General features: G+C 39.6%; 1 protein-coding gene across 1 annotated transcript; it reads right to left on the reverse strand.

Moving 5' to 3' along the window:
- Positions 1-20: 20 nt before the first annotated feature.
- LOC137281554 (amine oxidase [flavin-containing] B-like) lies at positions 21-23541 on the reverse strand. Its single transcript, XM_067812859.1, has 14 exons — positions 23468-23541; positions 20210-20289; positions 19099-19193; positions 16339-16476; positions 15898-16002; positions 15454-15545; positions 14891-15032; positions 11058-11207; positions 10610-10769; positions 8905-9049; positions 3099-3156; positions 2822-2919; positions 1965-2076; positions 21-942 (listed from the first exon to the last, which is right to left on the reverse strand). Exons 2-14 carry the CDS (start codon positions 20256-20258, stop codon positions 745-747), a joined length of 1542 nt encoding a protein of 513 aa, XP_067668960.1. The 5' UTR covers positions 20259-20289; positions 23468-23541; the 3' UTR covers positions 21-744.
- Positions 23542-26358: the final 2817 nt, after the last annotated feature.

The raw sequence follows: 26358 nt of genomic DNA on the forward strand, positions 1-26358 counted from the left end.
AATTGCTGATTTTCTTCCACTTTTCCATTCAATTTCCCCTTTGCTAAATCTGAAATGACGCCACACATAGGTGTAGCACATTAGCTTCAGACAGTTTGGATTTCTGTATGTTCCCCATCGACCATTTCCAAGCAAATCAAGGGAGGTAACAACCTAAGCACACTATTCGCGTTTCACTGAGGGTTTGTTCCCACAGATATGTCACAAGTTAGCTTTGGCAAAAGAAAGAACATGATCAGTTTTACAAAAATTGAACGAAATAATCTTTGCCAGTATACTGGTATATTGTAAATATATCCATACCTATTGCACTGCAGTTTACTTGTAAATCCGTTACACCATTCAACTCTAATTTTAACTGCTATCAGGCGATGAATGGATGAAAACACATAGATGTGGTACACAAGGAACAATTAATAACATATCTCCTGTTTCTCATAACATATTTTCTCATTAGGTGTTTTCGAAGGTGACTGGGTATCACAATCCATTGCATGCAGTTTAATAACCTGCCACCACTGATACTTGTCCAAGCATCTCCAGAGCGATTGCCTGCCCTTAGAAAGCCCTATCACACCCCCGTCAATATGGTAGCCAAATCCTCGCTTAAGGCAATGATGCACTAAAGTAACCTTTAGCAAACCTGTCACTGTATTCACTGTATTCATAATGTCATAATGTCAATTCCCTGATTGTCTGTGACTGTCACATAGCTGGAATATTTCCTTAGCCTGGTATTAAACATTAAAAGCTCAGCATCTTGAGAATGGCTGCCACAACCCCAACACAGCCGACCAGCACTGCGCTGACAACCACGGCAGTCACAGATGGCATGTTCTGTTCTACCCATGATGTTGTGAGGGGCCTGGCAGGGTAGTCCTCTGATTCTGGTTCATCTTGCATAATCTCTGATTCTTTAATCTTTCCCTCAGCAAATAACACCTGCAAATAACAAACTGTTTCTTCAAGTAATCACTCAAAAAATGTAGATGTACTATTAGCATCCCTAAAAGCTTGTATTTAACCTTGACATTACACAAGTAACTAATGCCTCCATAATTGATCCACTATACAGAGATCACTGATGTCTATGCTTTTTGAGCCCCCACTTCCTATCAACACCTGTGGTCCCCACTCCATGTTAACACCTGGGACCCTTTTCCATGTCAACATCTGAGATCACCCCTCTATGTCTACACCTTGAACCCACTGTAGGACTTGCCCCCTCCACATATCAACACCTGGAACCCCCTCTCCATGTCTACACCTGTGACCCCATCGCTATATCTACACATGGAACCACCTCTCCTTGTCAACGCTTGGGGTCCCTCTCAATGTCAACAGCTGGGACCACATCTCCATGTCAACACCTGTGATCCATCCTCCATGCCAACACATAGAACTCCCTCTCCATGACTACACCTGGGACCTCCTCTCAATATCTAAACTTTGGAGCCCTCCCCAAGTCCAGGTCTACACTGTGGCAACCACATCTACACCAGTGTCAACAATATCTACACCAGTGACCCCCATCTCTACATCAGTGACCCTGTCTACACAAGTGACCCCAAGTCCACACCAGTGACCCCCATGTCTACACAAGTGACACCTATGTCTATATCAGTGACCCTCATGTCTACACAGTAACCCCCATGTCTACACAGTAACCCTCATGTCTACATCAATGACCCACAGGTCTACACTGTAACCCACATATGTACACCAGTGGTCACCATCTCTACATCTGTGACCCCCATGTCTACACCAGTGACTCACAAGTCTTCACCAGTGTCACCTGTTTACAAAAGTGACCTGCATGTCTGCTTCAGTGACCCCCATGTCTACACCTGTGGTTACCATGTCTACACCAGTGGTCACCACATCTACATCAGTGACCCCTATGTCTACACAACAGACCACCATGTCTACGCCAGTATCACTCCATATCAACATGTGTCACTCACCTCTCTGGCTGCCCTCTCCCCTGCCTGGATTGCTCCATCCATGTATCCCATCCATTCTGTAGCTGTTTCTGTTCCAGCAAAATACACACGGTGGTGTGGCTTCCTGATCTCCCTGAAGAAAACATTTCTTCATATGCATAACATATGTCTCCACTGAAATAACACTAATGACTCTGACAAACATCTTTAGTTGGCATGATAAAGCAATGTACACTCGTATGATCAGACTCAACAGTCAATGGGTTTATGCAAAATATCAGAGTAAGGCATGATCGCAAGTACCAAATGTCGAGTTGTAGATTTGAATACTGCATACTGTATTAAGCCTGTATGTTCCATTCTATAAAAGTTGTCATGGGAAGCGCAAAAATAAAGCTCCCTATTTGCTATTAAGCTCCACATTATGCTATGTGTCCACCTCCTTGGGAGGGCCAATGACATAACAGCATTGTGAAGGAAGCACTTCTGTGCTAGCGGAAACAGCATTATCTCACAAGGAATACAATCCATACTTCAACCCGTCCGTAGCATCAACGACAAAGCACCACCTGAATACTGAAACAGTGTTACGAGTCTAATTCACTTCCTTCCATATTGTGCAAGAGGATGGTGTAATATGTTATCAAGTGTAATATCATTTCGCTTTCTTCCCACACTGTGTTAGTACTTTGAGAGGAGGTGTGACTATGCTATTTCCTCACCAGAATTCATGAACTAGTGTAATGTGGTACAGCTTACCTTCCATACTCTGTCAGTACTCCAGGGGGAAGTGTGGACAGCATCCCCCTTTATAACAAACTATTGTAATGTCATAAACCCCTGAGAATACTCAACCAGTGCAATGTGGTACAGCTTACCTTCCATACTCTGTCAGTACTCCAGGGGGAGGTGTGACTGAGTAGCACCCCCGAGAATATTCATCATCCATCCAGTTCTTCTCCACATATCCCACAGGCTGAAGAAGTATTGTTTTGAGCAGTAAGAAAAGTCTAAAGATGATTGATGTCAAATTGCATGAACCAGATATGTTCTTCTCTTTATTAGAATGTACCCATGAAACATTAAAGAGCATGAATGACAAGACTAGAAATTGCATATTCCTCTAAAACTATTCACAAACATCAAACTCATTACCTCCAAAAACTTCTTGCATCTGAATACATCTGCAAATTGCTCGCACAGTTTCTGCTTTCTGAAACGATCTATAGCATCTGCATCATATCTTAATAAAATATTCTGAAATACTATTTTCGCAACAAGGATGAGTGTTACAAAAAGGAAACCATTACATCCACTGACTACATGCTGAGGTGTATATACCATTGAAGATGTTCAGGTTTTGTGCATAATGACTATCCCAATATTACCATGTACATATTTTCTCAGACGTCTTTGCATTACTAAAATTATCTTATCTCACTGCTTGCACCTCTCTTTTGTTTTGACACTTTCTCCCCGGACTTTTCTTGTCCCATGGACAGACAGTGCAGACAATGCTAGATATGCCTCTTCAGAATTGAGTCCTGCTGGGAAGAAACCTTGATTGCAGTGTCCTACTTTGATGCCAAGTCAGTTGTTGGGTACTCACTCATCTCCCCGAAAGGGTTGTATTGTGGAACACCTGTCCATCCCTGTGACCTTTGCAGCCTCTAAAGACCTCTAGCTGACCTTATCATCTCCTCTTTCAAGGTGGCAGAAGATTAGGGAACCTGGGCAGGCACACACAGTGTCCTGTTCCCGAGTGGGGTACAGATGACATCTGTCCCAGGTAGTCCGGCAGCACGCTGACAGTCTAGATCTCCAAATCAATTCTCTTATAGTCCTCTCTATGAGGATCTTGTGCAGGTCCAGGTCAGAATATTGCTTTTCAGCAACCCATGCTTGTTGTAATAGGTGACTCATGGGATCGGGTGGACAGACTTGCTGACTTTGCTGGCACGTCATTGGTTCCCAACTGCACAGATTGATGTTCATGCTGTTGATCGCTAGATTGTCTGGTCCAGACTTTATTATTTACAGACTGACGCCATATAGCTCCATCATTCATGTCATTGAATCTTATGATCATGTTTGTCTCGTGATTCTTCTGGCTGTTCTCGTCATTGAAATAGTTAATCAGATCAAGCTGAACTGCCTCATACTGGCCAAACCAAACAATGCCATCGGACTGGTTCATCAGATTGCTCTGCCTTGCATTTGAACTAGTTTTTCAGTCAGTCTGGTCGAACTCATCTAAGTCTCATTGCCAAATCGATTCAGAAGGCTGAACTGGTTCATTGCAACATCACCAAACTGATTCTTCAATATAAAATGGCTAATCTTGATCATCCAGACCACATCGCACAACTACCCAGCTAACATCACATGACTAAGCCAGTACTAGCATCGTTCTGGCCTGTACAGTTGTTACTGCCATAATATACAACAATATAGTCCCAGTATTGGGACAAATTTTTACTGGGCCACATATGCATGGTTACCATAAATACTGCACCACAATACTGTAGGTATTAGTATTTGCCCAGTACTGGTAGTTCCCTTTCTGTCTGGTGAATTGCGGGAGATCATGTCAGGACCATGTCGTTTGCTTCAGTGAAGTGGCCACAAGGTAGAATTTTCCACATTTCTGACTTTAAATTTAAACTAAAAAGCAACCATATTTGTTGTGAATCACTTACAGGGACTACTTTTTCAAGTACGGTTAAGAGTTGAGCTAATTTTTGGACAATAACATGCAGTATGAATTTTGCTGGGACAAGGGCAACCTGAAACATTCAGGATGTATGTCATGTCAGATGTCACATGTTCCTGTTAGATGACAGAAAGACTGTTGAAATACCTCGTTAACATAAATTCAATACATGGTCGAGATTATAGCATTGTCATACTAGACTGAACATGAAAAGATAGAATCAAAAGAAAAAGCGTAAACATGAAAATACTCGAAGTTCAAAAAGACATATAGCAGATGAATTGAATTTTGAAACATCTGTTGGACAAGCTCATCCAGAACAAATCAGAGTTGTTATTTACATATGTTGGGGATTCATGTAAAAAAAAGTACTGAACTAGACGACAAAGTGCATCAGTGCAAAATGGCATCACTGAAATTTCAGAATCTGTTCCTCTCCTCAGTGTCTAAAAGTTATGCTCGAGGCTGAGGAAAATGAACTCTGAATGAATGAAAGAATGATGCATCATGTTTACATCTAGCTTCATAAAATTTGCAACCATTATGGCTGTTTACTGGGCAATACTTCTTTGCCTGTTCTAGGCCAGTGAACGTCAGTGGGGAAAATAGTACAGGACCGATTCTGGAAGCCTTACACGGGCCAGATTTTCTGACTTTAGGGGGCCAATATTGGCCAAGTTACGTGATGTTAGCTTCACAGTTCACCACAACATCACTGAACTGGTTCGCCATACCAGTCTGAGATATTAGATCTCCTCATGTCAGTGAAAGTCTTGACTTACAGAGGTAAACTTAAACGTAGTCCATTACAATGGTCTTGGTGACCGTTTCTGCAAGTCAACTATTCCATGGAAGTCATTCCCAGAACCATTTCATCACTCTCTACAACTCTCTACAACCCTCTCCACTCGACTCTTTCGACTCATCATCTGTTGGTTGACACATCCCACAAGGGCTGGGGAGCACACTTCCTCGACCATTAAGCAGTTGGGTTGTTGTGTTTAGAACAGGCCCTTCACATCAACAAACTTGAGTTCAATGCCATGATATTAGCTGTCAAGCATTGGGCTAAGGAACTTCAGTCATCCAGTATACTCATCCAGTCCGACAATTTGATGGAAGTTTGGTACCTGACCCATGTGGGATCTATGGGACTGGCGAATCTGCTTCAATGGGCAGTGAGATTCTTTCGGCGCTGTCATTGTCGCCCAAGCAAGACACATTCCAGAAGCCAAGAGTGTGATAGCCCCGTCCTGCCTTAGCTGTCACCGAATGAGTGAAAATAATACAGTGTCAGATATTCCACACAGTGATCTACCCATTAATATCGCCCCCAGTAGACTTGTTTGCCACTCCATTCAAGCACCAGCTCCCAAAGTTTTTGTCTCTGATTCTGAACACCCAAGCATGCGACCTTGATGCACTGGCAACGTCATGGAAGTGGCTGAACATGTATATGTGTTCTCCCCTACAGTTCTACTTCCCAAAGTAGCACTACAAAATTTGGCCACCACCAAGAAGATACTTCTACTTTTGACAAACCCCAGAAGTACTCAGTGAGAATATAAGTTGGTTTAACTTGTTTGAGTGGCATTTTAGAAGTTGAGGTGTACAAATAGGACAAATTGTATGGATATCAACTTCTTTATTGCGTGATTGCGACATTTCGGTGCAGATTCTTGTACCGTGGAATGACAACGGTACAAGAATCTGCACCGAAACGTCGCAATCACGCAATAAAGAAGTTGATATCCATACAATTTGTCCTAAAAGTTGGTTTGTTGATGGATCAGAAGTCTGACAGAACCAAACCCAGATGACCTACTTCTTCATCCTCACTCAGATCTTCACCATGGGTTCCCCCGGACTCCATCTCTTCATGCCTGGCACAACTGGAGAAAGTTCTTATAGCCAGGGGTAGAGGAGTCACAGCTAATACAGTTGCTCATTGGACAATAATCATGCGATGACAAATGTAAGAGATTTGAAGGTTATTGCAAGGCTTGAGTCTCCTACTCCCGCCTCTGCTCAGGTCATCGCTGACTTTCTACATCTGCTGCAAAAAACCTCAAAGGTACCATGTTACCAACATACTTGGCTGCCATTAGTTCTGTTTTGACTTCCACTGCAGGGACAAAGTTATCCACTGTTCCCGAATTACAGTATTTACTATGTTCATACAAGCTCACTCATCAGTACAGGAAATTTCAGCCTCTGGCCTGGGATCTTTCAGTATTCTTTCGTTCACCATTTAAGTTCAAATTTTGATTTTGATTTGTATTGTATTATATGCACAAATTAAAATTTAACGTGTATATTTGACTCATATACAGAGCTGGAAATAACTGTGCGCACATCCCCCGTGATCTACTGGTGATTTTCAAAAAGAATTCTGATGCAGCAATTGGAAACGTATGATACCAGAAATTGTTTTATCATCAAGAGCAATAGAATCTAGTATTGGGTAATTCTAATTGGAGGTTCATGATAGTTATTATTGGGTCATATTTCACATTACGCTAAGCTGAATATGAGTCCCTCAGAACTGTTACAAGTCCCTAACAAAAATTAATGCCACAAATATTAATCAAAGTGCTTTAGTGTTACTACAGGATGCACAGATTAGTCAGATCGGTTTGTTTTCCCTGGACAGACCGTGTAGTATCTAAATTGTAACAAACTGAGACTCTTCAATTTGAACATGTAATTCATATCCAATCACATCAGACACAGATGTTAAAAGATCATTGGAAGTGGTTGGAGTTCTTGAGAATTTCAATGTCTTCCGTTTCAAATTCACATGAAAGGTCAAGAAAACTTTAAAACTTTGTCAGAACAGATTTCATCGAGGCGACAGCTGCTTTGTCTTTTTCATACATACTGTTGCAACCTGGAAATCATCAAAGAGTTTGGGAGAATGAACAGACAGCTGATTATCTTTATGATTGATATGTATGGTCAAAGTACTATTCTTAAATTTTCCATTTAGCATCTTGTTACCATTTTCAGTACATAGTATACAAAACATTAAATCACCTTCCCTGTCATAATTTAGCCATAACCGATGAGTATTCAAACAACCTGACTGAAATGTCCTGACGGTGTGTTTTCAGACACTATTGCCCTCTTCCTGGCACAGTATTCACTCAATACCCTTATTTCAGTTTTGCAAACTAAACAGCCTTAGTATATATCTGGGCAGCATGTCGACTACTGTATTATAAAAACAACAGCACCGCTCTACTGACATTCTTTTAATTCAGAGGACCTTTGACAAGCAAATATTTTCTTTTACTAGAAAAATTAAAAAAGGTATTAGCCAGATCCATGTAATTTCAATCTAATATTTTGTGAATAAGTTCAACTATTCCAACCAAAGTTTTGTCTTGTTTCTTCATTTTGTTCAGTGACTCAAAAACAAATTACATCAAAAGAAATATACCAACTGCAAGCCACTTACACATGTATGAACACAAATAGTAACTGATCGACGTACTTGAACTATTGACATTGAACATATTATTTCATACATGCCATCATAATGATCACTGAAATAATTTATTTATCTGATTACTTTTCCAGGAATTGAGATTCTGAACCTTAAACAATAGAATGATATTCTATTTCAGCAAAACTTTCACCATGTCTAATGTCGCTTTCACTTTCAAATTAAATGGAGATAGATTTATCAGTTGTTAAGCTACTGATTAAGGCTTCCGGCTTTTCTCTAGCTGGTTTTGAGAGCTAGATTTTATCTCCACACTGTGGATTTACAGTTACATTGTTCATTGACCAATCAGTTTGTCTGGGGAAACCTCATTTGCATATCGCTTATCTTCGATAATCTTACTACTCGGATTACGCAGAAAGTGAAAATGATAAGGCTGCAATGGTCACATGGGTAACGAGATGGGGAGCATGCTGCATGCCCCGTATGGACTGCGGTAAGTTGTCCTTTAGTGAGCGCAGCACAGTATACACTCAGTGTAGAAGCAACAGAGGGAGATGTAAGCAGTGAGATAAGGTAAGAGTATTAAATGTACAATTTATAGTTAAAATTTCCAATATTAGTACATGTGGGAATTCAAGAAGAGAATATGTTTCTAGTACTATGCACATATTGTACAATTTGATATGGCACACTGATGGCCAACATCCTGATCATGTTATCAACTGGGGGTTCTCTTGGACCAGACCCTTCTATTTGCAGGCTGTTTTGATGAGATGACCGACATAACATTGACCCACCTTTCGTCCTTTGTAAGTTGACCGTAGCTGCGACACTTGTCAGCCAGGATGAAGGCCATGATCGAAGGATGGGAGCCGTCTGGTTTTGTGTCATCAAAACATACCGCAGATGGCCCTGTATCACTCAGAGCTATTCCTGTCAGATCTGTAATGTCATAAGTCACTTGTGATGAAATAGCTATTCCACTTAGATCTTTAACATTATGCATCCTTAGAAATGTAGCATTGCTTTGTCATTTAGATTTGTAACATTAGACATCACACAGCTGTGTCACTTAGATCTGTAACATTATGGATGACTAGTGATGAAACACAGCTGTTCCACTCAGATATGTAACAATATACATCACTATTGATGAAACAGCTGGGTAACATCACATATACATCACTAGTGATGTAACACTAGTGTGCCACATAGATTTGTTAAGTTGGCAAAAACAGCAGTAAAATATCTCTTACAGTTTCATGTATTGCATCAAGTACTCTCTGTGAACTTTATTGTGATTGTTCCTTCGGTTCCATGTATCAAGTGAAGTTTAAACTCATTATCCCCTTCACTTCCATGTATTGTGTCCTAAGTTCTCTGGGAGAACTCATGTTCCCCTTCACTTCCATCTATTGTGTCAAGTTGTGTGAGAGAACTCATTTTCCCCTTCACTTCCATCTACTGTGTCAAGTGCTCTGTGAGAACTCATTTTCGGCTTCACTTCCATGTATTGTGTCCTAAGTGCTCTGGGAGAACTCATTTTCCCCTTCACTTCCATGTATTGTGTCCTAAGTGCTCTGGGAGAACTCATTTTCGCCTTCACTTCCATGTATTGTGTCCTAAGTGCTCTGGGAGAACTCATTTTCCCCTTCACTTCCATGTATTGTGTCCTAAGTTCACTGGGAGAACTCATGTTCCCCTTCACTTCCATCTATTGTGTCAAGTTGTGTGGGAGAACTCATGTTCCCCTTCACTTCCATCTATTGTGTCAAGTTGTGTGGGAGAACTCATTTTCCCCTTCACTTCCATCTACTGTGTCAAGTGCTCTGTGAGAACTCATTTTCGCCTTCACTTCCATGTATTGTGTCCTAAGTGCTCTGGGAGAACTCATTTTCCCCTTCACTTCCATGTATTGTGTCCTAAGTGCTCTGGGAGAACTCATTTTCCCCTTCACTTCCATGTATTGTGTCAAGTTGTCTGGGAGAACTCATTTCCCTTTCACTTCCATGTATTGTGTCCTAAGTGCTCTGGGAGAACTCACTTTCCCCTTCACTTCCATGTATTGTGTCCTAAGTGCTCTGGGAGAACTCATTTTCCCCTTCACTTCCATGTATTGTGTCCTAAGTGCTCTGGGAGAACTCATTTTCCCCTTCACTTCCATGTATTGTGTCAAGTTGTGTGGGAGAACTCATTATCCATGGATCGAGGCAAGTGCTCTGGGAGAACTTATTTGACCTTTGTTGCCTGTTTTGAGTCAGGTACTGTGTAAACCTGTTACTACCTCCATTCCATATATTGTATGAGGTCATCTGCTGATTAAATCTATACTCCCCCAAAGTCGCATGTATATTGTCATGCGCTTTGTGTGGACTATTTATTACCTCAGATCCATATATTGAATAAAGTTCCCTGTGTGAAGCTGTTATTTCCTATATTTCATTTATTGTATAATAGGTGTAAACCTATTATCCCTTTCAGTTCCATGTGTTAAATGCTCACCTAGCTCTCTCCAGAATGGGGTGCTGTAGAACATGTTTGCCTTGATGACGGAGCCCATGGGGACTCGCTGAATCAACTGGGCCTTGAGACCAGGTAGCGGAGGTGTGAAGCGCACTGTGGATAGCAGCGGCAGTGGCATGGCGCTGATCACATATTTACACTGAGGGGAAGAGAATACACTCTCTAGGTCACCCAAACAAGTATGGTATGTTATAATTATTTCAGTTTTGATAGGTTTTGTATCACTGTCAGGGATATGTGGCTACAGTGGCATTTTAAAAGTTTTGCCAATTTCCATGTCATTGTACGTTTATCAACATTTGTCAAGCAGTTTATGTGAGTGTTTTTGAGGCATTCTATATCAATAGTCAAGTTTGTAAAGCTATATATTTCTTGAATCATTGATTCAGGGAACATGACGCAGAAAGTTATCGTGTGAATGACTGACCTTGACGACTTTTCCATCAGCGGTGTAAACGATTGCTCCTGCATCATCCTGTGTGACACTGGTGACTGGGGACTTGAGATGAACATCAGCACCGAGCCAGTCACTCATCCTCTCAGACATCTGCTGGGTCCCACCAATAACCTTCTTCTCCTTGGAAAATACATGAATACAGCTAAGGACCACAGATCTTGGATACATTAGAACATTGTGAAGCAACACTTATATGATTATATGTGGAAATTAATCCTCAGTGGGACTAAACTTGCATCCACATTTTCAGAAACTCACAGAGGCATGCTATGTTTCCTTTCAAATTCTTTTCAGTACCTATGCACATGGGATAAACTGGTTTTAATGATAGTTTAATCTCTACAGCTTGCAATAAATTTGGTTCAGATGTATTCATTTTAGTTCAGGCACCTGTAACAAATTCTGATATTGTCTCTATGTTAACAAGGGAATAATTACCTGCGTTAGTGTGTTACCTGTATTAGTGTGTTACCTGTATTAGTGTGTTAGCTTTCAGTTTGACTTGTATAAAAAATGGAGTTCACAGACAAGTTTTGGAACTTTTGAAACAAATAAAGCGACCTTGAATCTGACAAACCCTGAGCAGTACATCCATCATCTAAAGTTGTAAGTGCCAGAAACAACCAGTCTATCACATAAAAAGCATGTCATACCATGGTTACCAAGATATGAATCTTGATGCCTGCCATCGTGTCATGTACTACCAGTTCAGCAAACAACAGACTAAGTGTGTGAATGAGTGAGTTCAGTAATATGGTGGGGGTGGTTGGGGGAGGGGGAAAGGAGACTACACAAATAGGTTTCACACATTGTACCCATGTTCTGAAATCAAACCCATGGCCAAGATTTTTTAAGCTCTCTGAGCACCAGTCGTAGTTAATGTTACTGTATGTCATTTATGACTATCTTAGCGCTAAAGTCTAGGCTTCGAAAATCTTGGCCCAGGTCTTTGGCTTGACAAGCAAATGCTTTTATCACTATGCTAAACCACGGTCCCCACAAAGAGTTCAGTCCTATGACACTGTTCCATTTGCTAACTGATCAGATCAGAATTATACTGTCAGTGTTATGGTTGTCATATTCATGATTGACCCGTGAAGGTCCCAGGGTAGAATAGGCCTTCAGCTACCCATGCCTGCCATAAAAGGCGACTATGCTTGTCGTAAGAGGCGACTAACAGGATCGGGTGGTCAGACTCGCTTACTTGGTTGACACATGTCATCGGTTCCCAATTGTGCAGATCGATGCTCATGTTGTTGATCACTGGATTGTCTGGTCCAGACTCGATTATTTATAGACCGCTGCCATACAGCTGGAATATTGCCGAGTGCGGCGTACAACTAAACTCACTCACTCACTCATATTCATGATCACAAATGCCCATGTAGGGATTGGCTAAATTAACGTATGCACTGTCTACTCTTGTCGTCCACATAGCTACTTAAATTCATACAAGTTTTCACTCAAAGCTATGATTACTTGGAGAGAAAATGTAGCTATTAAATTTCACAATGACAAAGTTTTTTTTTGTTGCTATTTATCACTTCTATAAATCAGCCTCTAAACATTAAGGCTGTTACTACATACTTGCATATTCGGTGAACTGAACTGTAGCCCTTCATGAATTCAAGTCGTTATTTGTTCACCAGAGCTGAATATGTACATTTTTTTAATGGACCATGTCTTTTATTCAAAGTGAGATATGCAAGAATGGAATATGTCCCAGCCTTGAAGTTGTGCAAGTAATGTTAGTTTGCAAAGGCTGCACATGGTACTGTGGACTACAGCTGCTAGTCTATTACATACCAAATTTGAGTGTCATGTCAGATCACTAGTTATTACTACGACAAATTAACAGTAAACATGGGGCTCCGTATTGTGCATCAATCACTTAACTACAATGTTGTTTTTGTGAATAATAATTTGTATTTGTTATCCATTATTCGTGATAGATATCATATTTGCCACATACCGTATTCACTGCAACTCCACTGAACATAATACCATGATATTCTTTCATAATTACGTCATCATAATAATGTCATGAAATCAGGGCAAGTGGAAAATTAGTCAGGACAAGTTACTTCCTTTAGGGCAAGTGGCCTTTTAAATATAAATTGAACCCCATCACTTATCATTGAACAGGTAAAAAAAATGTACAGCAGACGCTGACAAACGAATAATGAGAGATGCAGAGTTTAATATCTGGATTCATCTACTGTATGAAATGAAGCATAAATCACTAATATTCATTTCATTTAACACAACAGACTCCATCTATAATGAATGGACAGACATGCTGCGTACACAACCATTATTGCCATATTAAACTATATAATATGTTCTGACCAATAAATGAAATATACACTTGGACTGATATATAGCAACAGCCGGTTGACCTATCAACAGCCAGTCTCTCTACATTCCTTCAGCCGTGTACTGAGGAAGTAGAGTTATATCTCCCCACTTTTTCATATCTGTTATTATTTTTTTCTCAAATTAATAAAAAATATTCAGAACTTAAATTTATGGGAATGTAAAAGTAATGTGTCCTACAAGCATTCTGCTATTACCTCAGGAGTCTTTGACTAATGTTTAATGTGTGCTACATCTTGTTGACATTAGGGTCACAGTGTCATCCATCAACAACTTTCTTATATTGTGACTACTGTGGGTGGAGGGGAGACTAAGTTACGCTCTACTGGTGCTCCATCAGTGATGAGAGAGTGTGGCAGTGAGATCTCTTGTATACACTGAGGTCACTGACAGTGGAGGGCAGACTGAGACAAAAATCAGTCTGTGCTCTATCAGTGAATAGTGAGTGAGTGAGTAAGCTTTTCAAATGTGTTATGAGTGTGTATTTTCTGTATATTTTGTTATTGATTAAGTAATAATTATGATGGATCACATTTCGTATAATAGATGGTCAGCATTTTTAAGATTTTGGCAGCTGCCTCTCTGGAAACTATTTGCCCTTAGCTTTCTATTTGTTTACTTCCAGGAGATTATTCTAGAGCTCTCCACGCTAGTAGCGATATATATAAAAAGGCTAGTTGCCATGTTGGAGGGACACACACATTCATATTCTCTGGTGTATACATCATTGCCAATGCATGAATCTGCCTGAATCTACATTAACCGCTGCCAGACCGCTAGCTGTGTTACATTCTGCATAAGTGTTTCCCCTCGATCTCGCACTAAGCCTTTGATGTGTTTGCTATATTATATTTGGTGACCCACTGCCATAGATTTTGTCTCATTTGTATTATTTTTGAAATCATTATTGTGAAACTGACTTGTGACTTTGTATAACTTGCTCTCTTTGCTAAATAATACAACATTATTTGTTGTATTAGACTGTCTGTTTTAGGCTTGTCTTTGTTTTATTTTGCTGGTTCACAGGGGGTTTCTTACTTTGTTTGTCATGGCAAATTCTTAACCGTAACAAATGCTTATAGCAATATTCCAGCAACATCACAGAAGAGGACCCCAGGAATGGGTTTCATATATTGTACCCTTGTGGGAGAATAGAACCCCAGTCTTCAGCATGATGAGTGAACGCTTTAACCATTAGGCTACCCCACCGCCCCCTCCATCAGTGATGGAAGACACCTTGTTGACACTGAGGTCTGTGGATGGTGTTCAGACTGAGATTTATCAGTGATTATAGACATCCTGTTGGCCACTGTGTGAGGAGGGGAGACAAAGACTGACACTGTACTAGTGATCCATCACTGATTAGAGGCAACCTGTTAACATCGAGGTCACTGAGGGTGGAGATAAGACTGAAATTAACATTGTACCTGTGCTCCATCAGCGATGGTCGACACCCTGTTGAAAGTCTGACCACTGTGGATATATTGAAGGAAGTACAGAAGGGACAATTCATGTGCCTCACATGAAAATAAAGCTTCGACGAATATCTTCATTTGTTGTTTCACTTCCCTGAAATATACCAAAAAGGAGAAAAAAAACATGCCAAATTACATGTACCTTGAAAGTGCAAGACCCCAAAAAGAGCGAACATTATTCTTAAAAACAGTCACTCTCTAGTTCAAAAACTGTTTTGTACTGTTTAAATCACTTGATAAAGCACCATCAAGATGAAAGATAATATATTTTATCATAACAGGAACCTGATTGTAATGATTTCCGACTGATGGAAATTTTAGTTATGTTGAAGTTTATTGCAGTTATCGTGCTACTGTAATTTACCTGTAAGCACACAGTGTAACCATTCGAGTCAGCATCCAAAGAAAGTATCAGCTCTTGGAACAAGAAGCCATGCAAAAATATAAAAAATTCCTAAACATTGTTGACTGATAAATTTCCGAATGGCCTTTACAAAAACATATAATTCCTTTACCCGATCCAGCAAATAGAGTCGATGAACTCCTGTACAGTGATTGAGTCCCACTCCTTCGCCTTGGCTGCCTTCCAGGGTGCACATATGGGCACCTGCAACCAGCACACTACTATGTTCATTCCATGTCACTGAAAAGTTCTATTCTCACGCTCACAGATCTCAAAATGATTACAGCAAGTTACTTACGGTCTTGAGAAAACTGGGAATAATACTTCTACTTCTAACCTGCTTTAATCATTATTTGAAATTCAAAATAGGTTATTCTTGAGAAGACCAGTGCTGCGTACAGACTGCATAATTGCACGTTTCATGCTAAATGTACTTACCTTGGCACTTTATTTAGAAATGTACATGCCAACAATGGTACAAGCAGCAGCTCTGGAAGACAACTGTCCAAATCAGAAAATGTTGGGTAAACAAACAAGCCATTGTTATGCACTGTACCTGTTCGGCCATCTTGTCAATGGTCCTGATTAGATGATTGATATCCAAGTAGCTAAAGGGATTTTTCATAGGTGGTGTGGTTCCCCTAAAGGCTGACCAGGAGCCCTGAAAATATTCACACATGACATGACACAAGCATGGAGGTAATATCTTTGTCATATGTCCAGTTAAGCAGTTCCATACAGTGTTTATGACTAATTCAAGCAAACTCAAAATTCCCATTTGGTCCATAACGAAGGTGAGGATGAAATATCTTGTTACTCTCATTCATACATGAAGTCCAACAAATCTTGAAATTGTGTTATCTTAATAATCATGGTCATTTTGACAAACTGCTGCCTCAGTCAGTTTCATCATGTAAGACACCCATCATTAAATTTGTTTATAAATAGTGTTAGTCACAATTAATGCCAGCAAATGTATTTATGATATGACACTAACATTAATATACAGGACGCTCCTGTACTGTTCATTGATCTTGTAGACTTGTAGTTCTAGTTCCTTGATGAGTCGGAACACTCTGTTCTGGGTGGGTCCAATGTAGGCGCCGCCCACATCTACCCAGCCATGAGTTGGGTGCTACAAGTAAACAAAGCATTGATCACTGGTACAAAATATGTTTGTTATTACAACTTAATCATGAATTTCACCTATAATGAGAAGTCAGTTTTCGACACTCAGGCAGTGATCTACACAGCTGATATGTTGGGGTGGGGTGGGGGCTTGGGATGTATATATTGTTTGCAAAATTGTGAATGTGTCCTGAATGTGGGAAGAATCTCTCTCTCTCTCTCTGTCTGTCTCTCTCTCTCTCTCTCTCTCTAATAAAAGTTGCTTCTTGCTGTTCATGTACTGTAAATCATTAAAATTTTGCGAGCATGATATTTTTGCGAAAATTGCGCATGACTTAAGCTCGCAAAAATATCATGACGCAATTTGCTGGTAGAATGCAATGAATAATCAGCAAACAACCTGTCCTATCTTCACTTTATTATTCACCAGTTCATATAATTAACAATAGATCAAGACAATACATATATTAAGCAATGACAACGTGAGGAATGACTAATTACTAGCATTACTCGTACTCACGTGTCACATGTCAAACAATGGATACCTGAACAAAAGCCACTAAATCAGTACGTCCGATACTCCAGACAGGCGCCAAGCACACAACACACATTTCTTGGAGACTGTTTGAAAGGCCGAGACCATCCAGCGGGCGTGGATAGCTTTCATGACACTTATCTTGAGATCAACAGCTTCACCAACACTGACTAAACTGGTCCTTCATCAATGCCAATTTATTAGAGCCATTCCATTTAATCCCTTTGAACTGTTTTAAGCTTATATGGCCTATGCAGCAAGCGTTGTCTTTTAGGAAAACATCACTGATTGCATACATGCGGAAGTACTCCACTAAATGGTGTTCAAGATTAGCGGCAAACTTTAATATGTGATTGGATTTACTTCAGATAAAACTTTCAGATGCAAGTAGGCTTTGAAACTGTCAAACTAAACTACGTTTCAAAAATTAGACAAGTCGCAAATATATCGTGACGCAAAAATGTCTGTTGGTCGCCACTCGCAAAAATATCATGACGCAAAAATTTCGTGATTTACAGTAATTATAACAATCTGTAAAAACATCAACATTGTAATCCTTGCAAACAAGAAGGTGATAAATTCAGCAACATCTAGACAGGGCCTCATTAATGACCTAATTCTTGTTTTGGTATTATGTACAATATAAGTTGTTCAGTGGTCGCGAGGGGGCCATGGGCTCGTGTACCCTCAAGGTGTGTTTATGTTCCCCGAGCCCATGGCCCCTGAGGGACAAAAGAACAACGTATTTATCTTACTGAACACCTGAATTTTAATTTTGAACTGTTTGAAGCACTTCTGTTGAATGCAAGGTGAATCACCATTCACGACACAAGGTAAACAGATTTAGAGTTATCTCCCTTCCACTGATTTTCAATCAAAACACATAGGTGATTTCTGTGCTTCATGCGTGGTTCAAAGGTATTCGAGGCAAAGAAGTACTACCATGAAGCACCAGAAGTGTTCGGAATTCCCAGCAGTGTACATAGAAAATAATACATCGCCTGTAAGCAGGGTACATTGAAAATAATAGAATAACTCTTAGCCAATCAGAAACCGACATTCATGTGAGAGGTAAGATAAGATATAATGTCAAGTCCCTGCGGGGCCCTAGGGCATTGCATGCAATATGTAAAGCCTGATATGGTAGCCCGCACAGGTAATGAATTGGTCGAAATGATATTACACATAACAGTTTCATGGGATATATCCTCATTGCTTGTTCAATACATTACCCTTCCATATAAAACAGGACATGATTACAAGAAACATTACCACTACCTTGGCACCACTGAATGTCCATCGACTATGCCAAAAACCACAATACCTTACATGTGAAATCGTGCATGCTTCACAATAAATGCAAAACAAATTTCATAATGATATATGGTTTAGATAGTCAGTTTACTTGAGAAAACATGACCAATGTCAGATTGTACATCTGTGAGAATATTTTACAGACGCCATAGATCATCAATGCAAAAAATTAGCTTCACAGTCCTCATTACGTCAGCAAGGTGACAAATTATAATAGCAGTTATAGAAATTAACACTCTTCTCCATGCATGTGGCAATTAGAAGTTTGTCTGGACGACTCAGAACCATGTTATTGGTCGGCTGCTGGCTGACATGAAGGTACGTGTCATTGCTGATTACAAAGATGGAAAGACCTCCATCCATATCCCCTATTCTGATAACTGATAAAAAGGCCTAACCATGTTTGCCTCGATACATTTGGCTAATACAAAGTTAGTGTTTAACTACATCAATCTCTTTCACTGGGCTAGTAGAAAACAGCTTGGACCAGGAAGATTCTATGTCTACTGGCCCAGACGGCCGAACTGAAAATAAAGTCAATTTCTAACACTGTGATAGCATTCATGTTCACAAAGACCTACAACAAAAGCTCAGTTGTTCTGTTCTTTTGTCAGCATGTTGAGTGAAAATGATTTTGATATGATGAATATAGCTTGTGATTTGATCCGAGTTGAAGAATAATACATAGAAGGATGAAGACAATTATATATAAGCTGACATGCTTTTTAAAAGAGAGCTAACGCAACAAGACAAGGTAGAGTGGTAGACCAATGCTTGTACCCTGACTGTGAAGGTCCGCCCTCCGACACGATCCTGGGCTTCAAGGACAGCAACACTCAGTCCACTCTTCTTGAGTAAACAGGCAGCACTCAGTCCTTTAAGAAAGATAATCAGAGTTCACATAAGCAGGTAAACTGTCTTATTTTGTATAATTACGGAGATGGATAAAATCCAAACCATACAAATCCCTTTGAACAAAATTTCTTTGGACAAAATTTCCAATCGAAATTACCAATATTAGGACAAAATACCTTTTTTTTTTGTTATTCTTTCCCTATTTCACAAAAAACCCATTGATATAAGTAAATTATCACATTTTCATGACAGAGGTCAGTCAGACAAGTTGCTTAAATCATGTTTTGATCATCATGTTTTCACAATGGAAATCAGTGAGATAAGGTGATAAGCATGTTTCTGTAACAGAGACCATAGATAAATTGTGATAAATTGTGATAAATGTGATAAATTGTGTGTGTCTGTGAGGATGACTTTTCCAAATGGCACTGGCAACAACATCAGATTGTGTTGATTCATCTTATGTACTTGCATTGAATCATGATCTTACAATGCTTAATTTATGAAGAAAAATGAAATATCTAATTCCAAATCAATTGTCAGCTTTCACACTGGTGTCTTTTTTTTCTGCATTGTGCCAAAATTTTGTTCTGTGGAGTTTTGACAGGTTGAGATTTTGTTCGGGTGGGTTTTGTTCAGTAAATTTGTGAGTAAATATGAAAGACTCATGCTAACAATATTAAAATGCCTTGAACTTGTATAAGCTGTTGGTCTAACTGTTGGGAATTTATAGAGCATAAATCTTGTAAATTTGCTCCTGTTGCTATAAATATGGTAATCAATTTCAACATAACTGAATACATTAATCACGAATGTGCATATTTCCAAAGAAAATGAATACTGATTTACACTAAAGAATTAAATTCTTACTGTGGTCCAGTACATGATAGATAGTGAGAACAACCAGCTTATGTAACCATCCATATTGCTGGCAGTTTGAAAATATGGTTTCAGTCGAGACTTGAATCAATGCATTTAGAATACTTATATGGCAGAGAATTTGATACTTTAGTAAGTGAAGTTGAGTTGTCCTCACCACTGATACCAGCGCCAATAACTGCAACATCCACACGAATGCCATCCATCTTCAGGTGCAGGTTGCACTAACAGAACACACTAGAGATAGGAAATGAAAATTCAAAATATTGTCAGCGCTGTGTAATATATTAATCAGCCATTATAACAGAATTGCTCACAGAACTTCAACATCATGTGTGTGTTTTGCATTTGGTTGAATATTTAACACATCATTCAGCATTTTCTTCAGCTCAGCATGATGCCGTTCCGTAAATAATCAATTTTGGACCAGACAATCCTGTGACTGATATCATGAGCATCAATCTACATTGCTGGGATATGATGACATGCATCTACCAACCGACTGTCTGACCACCTGACCCCACTTGTCACTTCCTTCAACAAACGGGGGTTGCTTGAAACCAATCCTATTCCAGATCTTCAAGAGTTTTGACATGATTTGATTATGTTACAATTGGTATTAATTTACTCCTGCAGACATGAGTCCTGACTAAGGGATTGTCCATAATCTATGGTTAGAGGGGTGATGATCATTTTTATGGAGAAGCATGTAATGTAAAGACACCCCCCACCTTCTTAAATATATGCACAAAGTATGTGACCCCCAGCAGATCATGTATAAGATTTAATGTTATACCTGTGTATGAAATAGCGTCTGCCTGGCAGCCCACTGCTTACTAGTTTCATGGCAGGCTGTCAACTTTATAGTTGTGGGCCAATACATTTTCCAAGATTATATATATTTGACCATGTCACTGACTACGGACATATTTCGAAAACAATTTACAATCATGGTAGCTACATTATGTCTATACAGTTCATTATCAATCAAACTGTAAATTCCTCAGATCAACCTACCCATTTATCTAACACTAAATGTGACATGTCTAGAGAATGCTTTGAGCCAGTGAATAAGGTCGTTCTCTTCTGCTTTTCTGATTCAGATGGCAGTGACGCTAAACGAATCAACAGTGACCACAAAGTTATGATTTTATTAAATTTGCTTTTGCACATGTTTACCTCACTACAAGTAATTCATTAATTACTTTATTTTAAAACCATATCTCAATTTCCTATTTTTAATACAGGACTGGTTACATCTTAAAAGGGCCAGCAACATTTTCTAGATATCTGCAGGCCTGTGGGCTTCCTGGCTTTTTTAGGAGTTTCATACACTGCTTATACTTATAGTGAATTTGTAACATGACTGTAATATCTAGATATTTTATTATGTTTACAGATGAATGCCAGAGTGAATCATATTTCACATACACACAGCCTAAGTGTGACCTAGTGTATGTTGTCTGTCTCATAACACTTAATAATGATTCTGTTAAATGCTAGAACAAATGAATAAAAGCAAAATTGAAATATTCAAATTAAAACAGACTAAAGTTATAGCAACAGTAGCATGCTACTACCTTGCAATTGTTCAAGGAATGTATCCATCAATATCCACATAAAGGAATGATTTGCCATTCATCTGCAGCCTACAAAGAATTCTGTTTCATGTCCTGTGTCATTTTACACACTATATGTAATCTATTTGTGACATCAGACCATAATTTATAACTTCTTTGTGTGGCATTATTTAGAAGTTAGAGAAGAATATATGGACAAGCTTTATGGACATAACATATTCTATAACACTACCCAATACCTCACCCAAGTGCTCACCCCATTTGGTAAATCAACTAAATCATTCATTTTGGGCTCTAGTGACTTTTGCAAGAAACTCGATCAAATATCTGACCCTGACCCCATTATCAGCTATGATCTTGCAGACCTGTTCATGAATGCATTACGAGAAGAAGCCCTCCTTGCCCTGTGACAACGGCTCAACAACCTTGAACAACCCCTTGATACCAGTCTACCACTGACTGTATAACCAGGATAACGTCCACCTGCAAAGATTCTATCTGCTTCACCTCTCTACACCCTCACTGGCCTCCACATGTAAGCCCCTTGTCATCACATCTTACTGTACATCTCAATAATGTCATTTTAGTGTTTAATTTAAGTATGTTCTGTGCATATATACCACTCTGACTAGCTATTCTTGAAACATTTGTAGCCCTACAAACTCCTTAAGCCCATCCTTAACACACTGACTATGATCAAAGGTAAGAATTCTGAGGGCTAAGAACATTTCGAGAATAAGGGCTCTGTTCTCCACCTTCCTCATATTAGCTTGACAATGATACAAGAAGCTGTATCGAAATGCATAAGCTGAATAATGAAGTTGTTCATCCATAAAGCTTGTCCATATAACATAATTTATAACGTTGAGTACTTACGACTAGTCTGTCGTACAGACCCTGAGGTATACATATCCAAGAAAGCTCACACAAGTCTAGAAAATGTGGCAAGTCCTTTAGCTTCAGGAATTAAGAAAGTCTCTGGGCTCCAATTCATTATATTATTTTTTTTCACTATGAACGTTGTTTCAGTAAAATATTTTCATTTCAGAGACTAGCTGTTAGTCTAACTCCACACATGAGAAACATGTAGGTTTATGCCACTAAACATGAGTAGCAGCAAAAGAGTAGTAACTGCTGTATTGCATGATAAATTGCCTGACAAAATCACAGGAAGACACTGTTTTTGACAATACAAATCAAACTTCATGGTTGCATTAGAAATGCATGTAAGCATTTGCTGTACACTTTACTTAAAAACTGTATATAACTAGCTATTATTTGTACTAAGTAAATTTCAGATTTTTCTTTCAATGGCAAAGCGGTATTGTTTAGTTTACAGATTAAAAGAAACATGAGTTTTTCATCAGATATGTAACTGACATCATGTTTTCACATCACACTATTACATATTGAGGTAAGAAACACAGTTCTAACCAGGATCAGTCACAATGGATCAGTCACTATAACATCCATGCAGGCATAAGAAAATAGGAAAAGCCTATATTGCTATGATACTTTATAACATTTAAGCAAGAACTACCAGTTATAGTTCCAAAAATGCCACATAAATGAGCATGCTATCCCCCTTTCCTAATGCCCTGCTGTCTGGGTTGAAGCAATGCAATATATCCCAATCACGTGTCCGTCACGGTCGAGGGAGCAAGTACTGAACAGCTTGCAGCTAGGTTTCCTAACTTGACTGCTGGAGGGAAACATTAATCGATCAGTTTCACATTAATATCATCAACACTCCTCAGCCATAAATGATATATGGTCACTATTGCGCAAAATGGTCGCTAAACTTGCCACATCTACAAATAAGTAGACATACGTACCTATCGCTCTGCGTCCACAAACTGACATGCACCGGACCGTAACACTTGTACGCAATCTTGTCTAATCATATAATATATGTGCTCTACTTAACAGCTATTGGTTTCTCTCGAAACGCGACTTATCTCCCTTCTATTTATTTACGTACGTCACTGAAACAGGCTACATACGCGGATGCACTAACAGTTAACGAATCTCTGGAATGAAGCTGTGGAAATCAAGATTTGCCACATTTTCTAGACTTGTGTCGGTTTTCATGGATATACTTTTTGGGTCTGTCATGGCAGACTGCTGTCCGGGGTTATGTTTGCAAACAATCACGAATTCATAATCGGAAGAGTCGTCTGTGTGGGTGTCTCGACTCTCAGGTCTGGGTATTAAACTTTCACGTTGAATCATCACATAGGGGATGGGGGAGTAAGGCAATTGGACGTAGTATCATCACATAGGGGGTGGGGGAGTAAGGCAATTGGACGTAGGACCAACCTTGATTGTCATATATTGTAAAAGCTTACGCCCGTGCCGACGGGGTAACCGGGAACACAGGACAATGCCACGGATCTTGCATGCACTGCCATCTTTAGGGGCAAGTGTGTACGGAGTGTGTGCATTGGCTGTGTTTGGGTTTCTGTGGTCACATGACCTCGGATGCTGGCAAAATATAAGCCTACCCAAGGAAAAGCGTCGATCGTTACTTTCGCGCGTGCAATCAATGCCATGTTCACAGTTTCCAATTCATATAAGGTTTATTTTGGCAGAATACATTAAATTAGTGATGGTTTGCTGGAGGGGAAATAGGTATAGGAACGGCCCGGTAGGTTGATGGTATTTAATTTGGGGAGACAGTTAAACGGGGGAAGAATTATATCTGGGGTTGTTTTTTTTTTTGCACTGTAGGTTTTCCTGTACATGTTTGCCCATTTATTTATGTGTTTGCACCAGCTTAAATTCTTTAACATTAATAACCGGAAACAACATTTTTTGAAAGGCAGTGAGATATATTTGTACATTACTCTACCGTCTTACATCCACACGCGTATGGACTCAATCATTAACGCAAAGTTTTAATGATCTCTTTTCTCTCGGTCGCCTAGCAACGCATTAACAGACGCCGTTGTTGCCATGCACCTCAAGGAAGTTGAAGCACACTACTACCTTGAGTTTTTTGCGTCACATCTTACACAGTCCATTCACTGTTTCTTTGCTCTTTCATTCTAGAGTGTAAAAAGTCAAATAAACATCTCCGACAGAATATGATTTGGTTTCACAGTGAAAATGTCCTCAAACGTATATCACTGTTTTAATTTGCATTGCTATATTTTTTTTGTTTACATAAGTTGTGCATCTCCAAATGCATGCTGTCATCGAAGTCGACGGATAGCAAACGATGTAAGCACTTTTACACATAAACATGTATTGTTATCAGACTTACTGTCGCGGTTGCAGAAGCATATCGAAGTAGCAACGTAAACTATTACAAAGTTCGCTCCGAAAAGCTTGCACTATTCCATGTCTCTTCTTATTTTTTACCCCGTCACACTGAGGCAGAATGAGCCGAAATGATCCCGAAATGAATATTTCTGGAGATTCCTTGAAATTCGAACTGAATTGTAAAACCTCTTACTTTATTGTGAATGCATTGCAACTTTTCGGGGAAATTCTTGTTACATTCTCAAAACTTTCGAAAATACGCGTTGACCAGCACATGCACACAACAGCTGTCGCCATGGAGAGATAAATGCCATTTAGAGTGGAAGGTTTAAGATTTCAGAGGTGCAATCTGACCTTGCGTTCACTGTACATACCTCTCAACCCGTTAAGATTCGAATTACAGTTGATCTTCAGTAAAACTCATACTTCTCGATAAAGGTGACTAACGCGATCGGGTGGTCAGGCTCGCTGACTAGGTTGCCAAATGTCATATCCCAAATTGGGCAGATCGATGTTCATGCTGTTGATCATGGGACTGTCTTTTCCAGACACGATTAATTAAAGACCGCCTCGATAAAGCTTGACTATTACTGAGTGTGGAGTAATGCTAAACTCGAGCACTGAATCCCCCATCACCCTACGACATCGTCGATGTCTCTCAAACAAGAGGCCGACAAATGAATCTCTCAAATCTGTACTTCACTAAATCGATTTCAAACTATAGGGATGCGTTGGTTAGTCTCCGTGGCTGGGGCAGATAGGACCATGACGCAAAGGAGCATCCCGGAATTGATTTTCAGATAACCGCAGACTGCGACAGTTTCGAGTAGTGCCACTCAGTCGTGACATGATGATTGTTGTATGTATGTGTAAATAGTCCAAAATATGTGACCATGATGTTCTCCAAGGTTATTGACTTCCGCGAAATGAGGTCACGCAGGTGGTTGATGACGTCATTTTTAGACTATTTTCACCCAACTGTTTTCTAAGGTCATGGTGAGGTCACAGTTTTTGGACTATTTATATATACATAGAACAGATGATTTCTTCTTTTGGAGGCAAACGAATGCAAAATTAATCACAGCGCTTTCCTTTTTTTAATTGTGATCAACGGACCATGCCGTTCCCCTTACATGCACGCGCATTTTGCTTTGCAAGATTTCTTGGTGGCGTTCTTGCGGATACTTCTTCAAAGGCTTCCAAAACAAGAGACAAAGCTGAAATTTCCTTGATTTGACGCTGAAATTGTTTACAGTAGTATATTTGTCTTTTTTTTGTTTTTGAGTCCACTATCCTCAAAATCCCCTATGCGTATGTGTTCTTGAAGAGTGTATGCTCACTCTTACACAATATTTTCATTCCACTGGAAATTAAATTTGATATGACGTCGAATACATGTCGCGAGCTTAAGCAGTTCATCTGGATTGGCTGATTGATGGATTGATTGATTGCGGTTCATCTC

The sequence above is a fragment of the Haliotis asinina genome, chromosome 4 (genome assembly GCF_037392515.1).
Source record: "Haliotis asinina isolate JCU_RB_2024 chromosome 4, JCU_Hal_asi_v2, whole genome shotgun sequence".
NCBI classification, from domain to species: domain Eukaryota; kingdom Metazoa; phylum Mollusca; class Gastropoda; order Lepetellida; family Haliotidae; genus Haliotis; species Haliotis asinina.

Excerpts from the sequence above, each read along its gene's own strand:
- LOC137281554 (XM_067812859.1), bottom strand. The coding sequence starts at position 20,258 with ATGGATGGCATTCGTGTGGATGTTGCAGTTATTGGCGCTGGTATCAGT. Across the intron at positions 16,003-16,338 it reads GGAGCGTCCTGTATATTAAT|GGCTCCTGGTCAGCCTTTAG; the intron begins GTTAGTGTCATA and ends GAATATTTTCAG. Across the intron at positions 2,920-3,098 it reads GATGCAAGAAGTTTTTGGAG|CCTGTGGGATATGTGGAGAA; the intron begins GTAATGAGTTTG and ends ATACTTCTTCAG.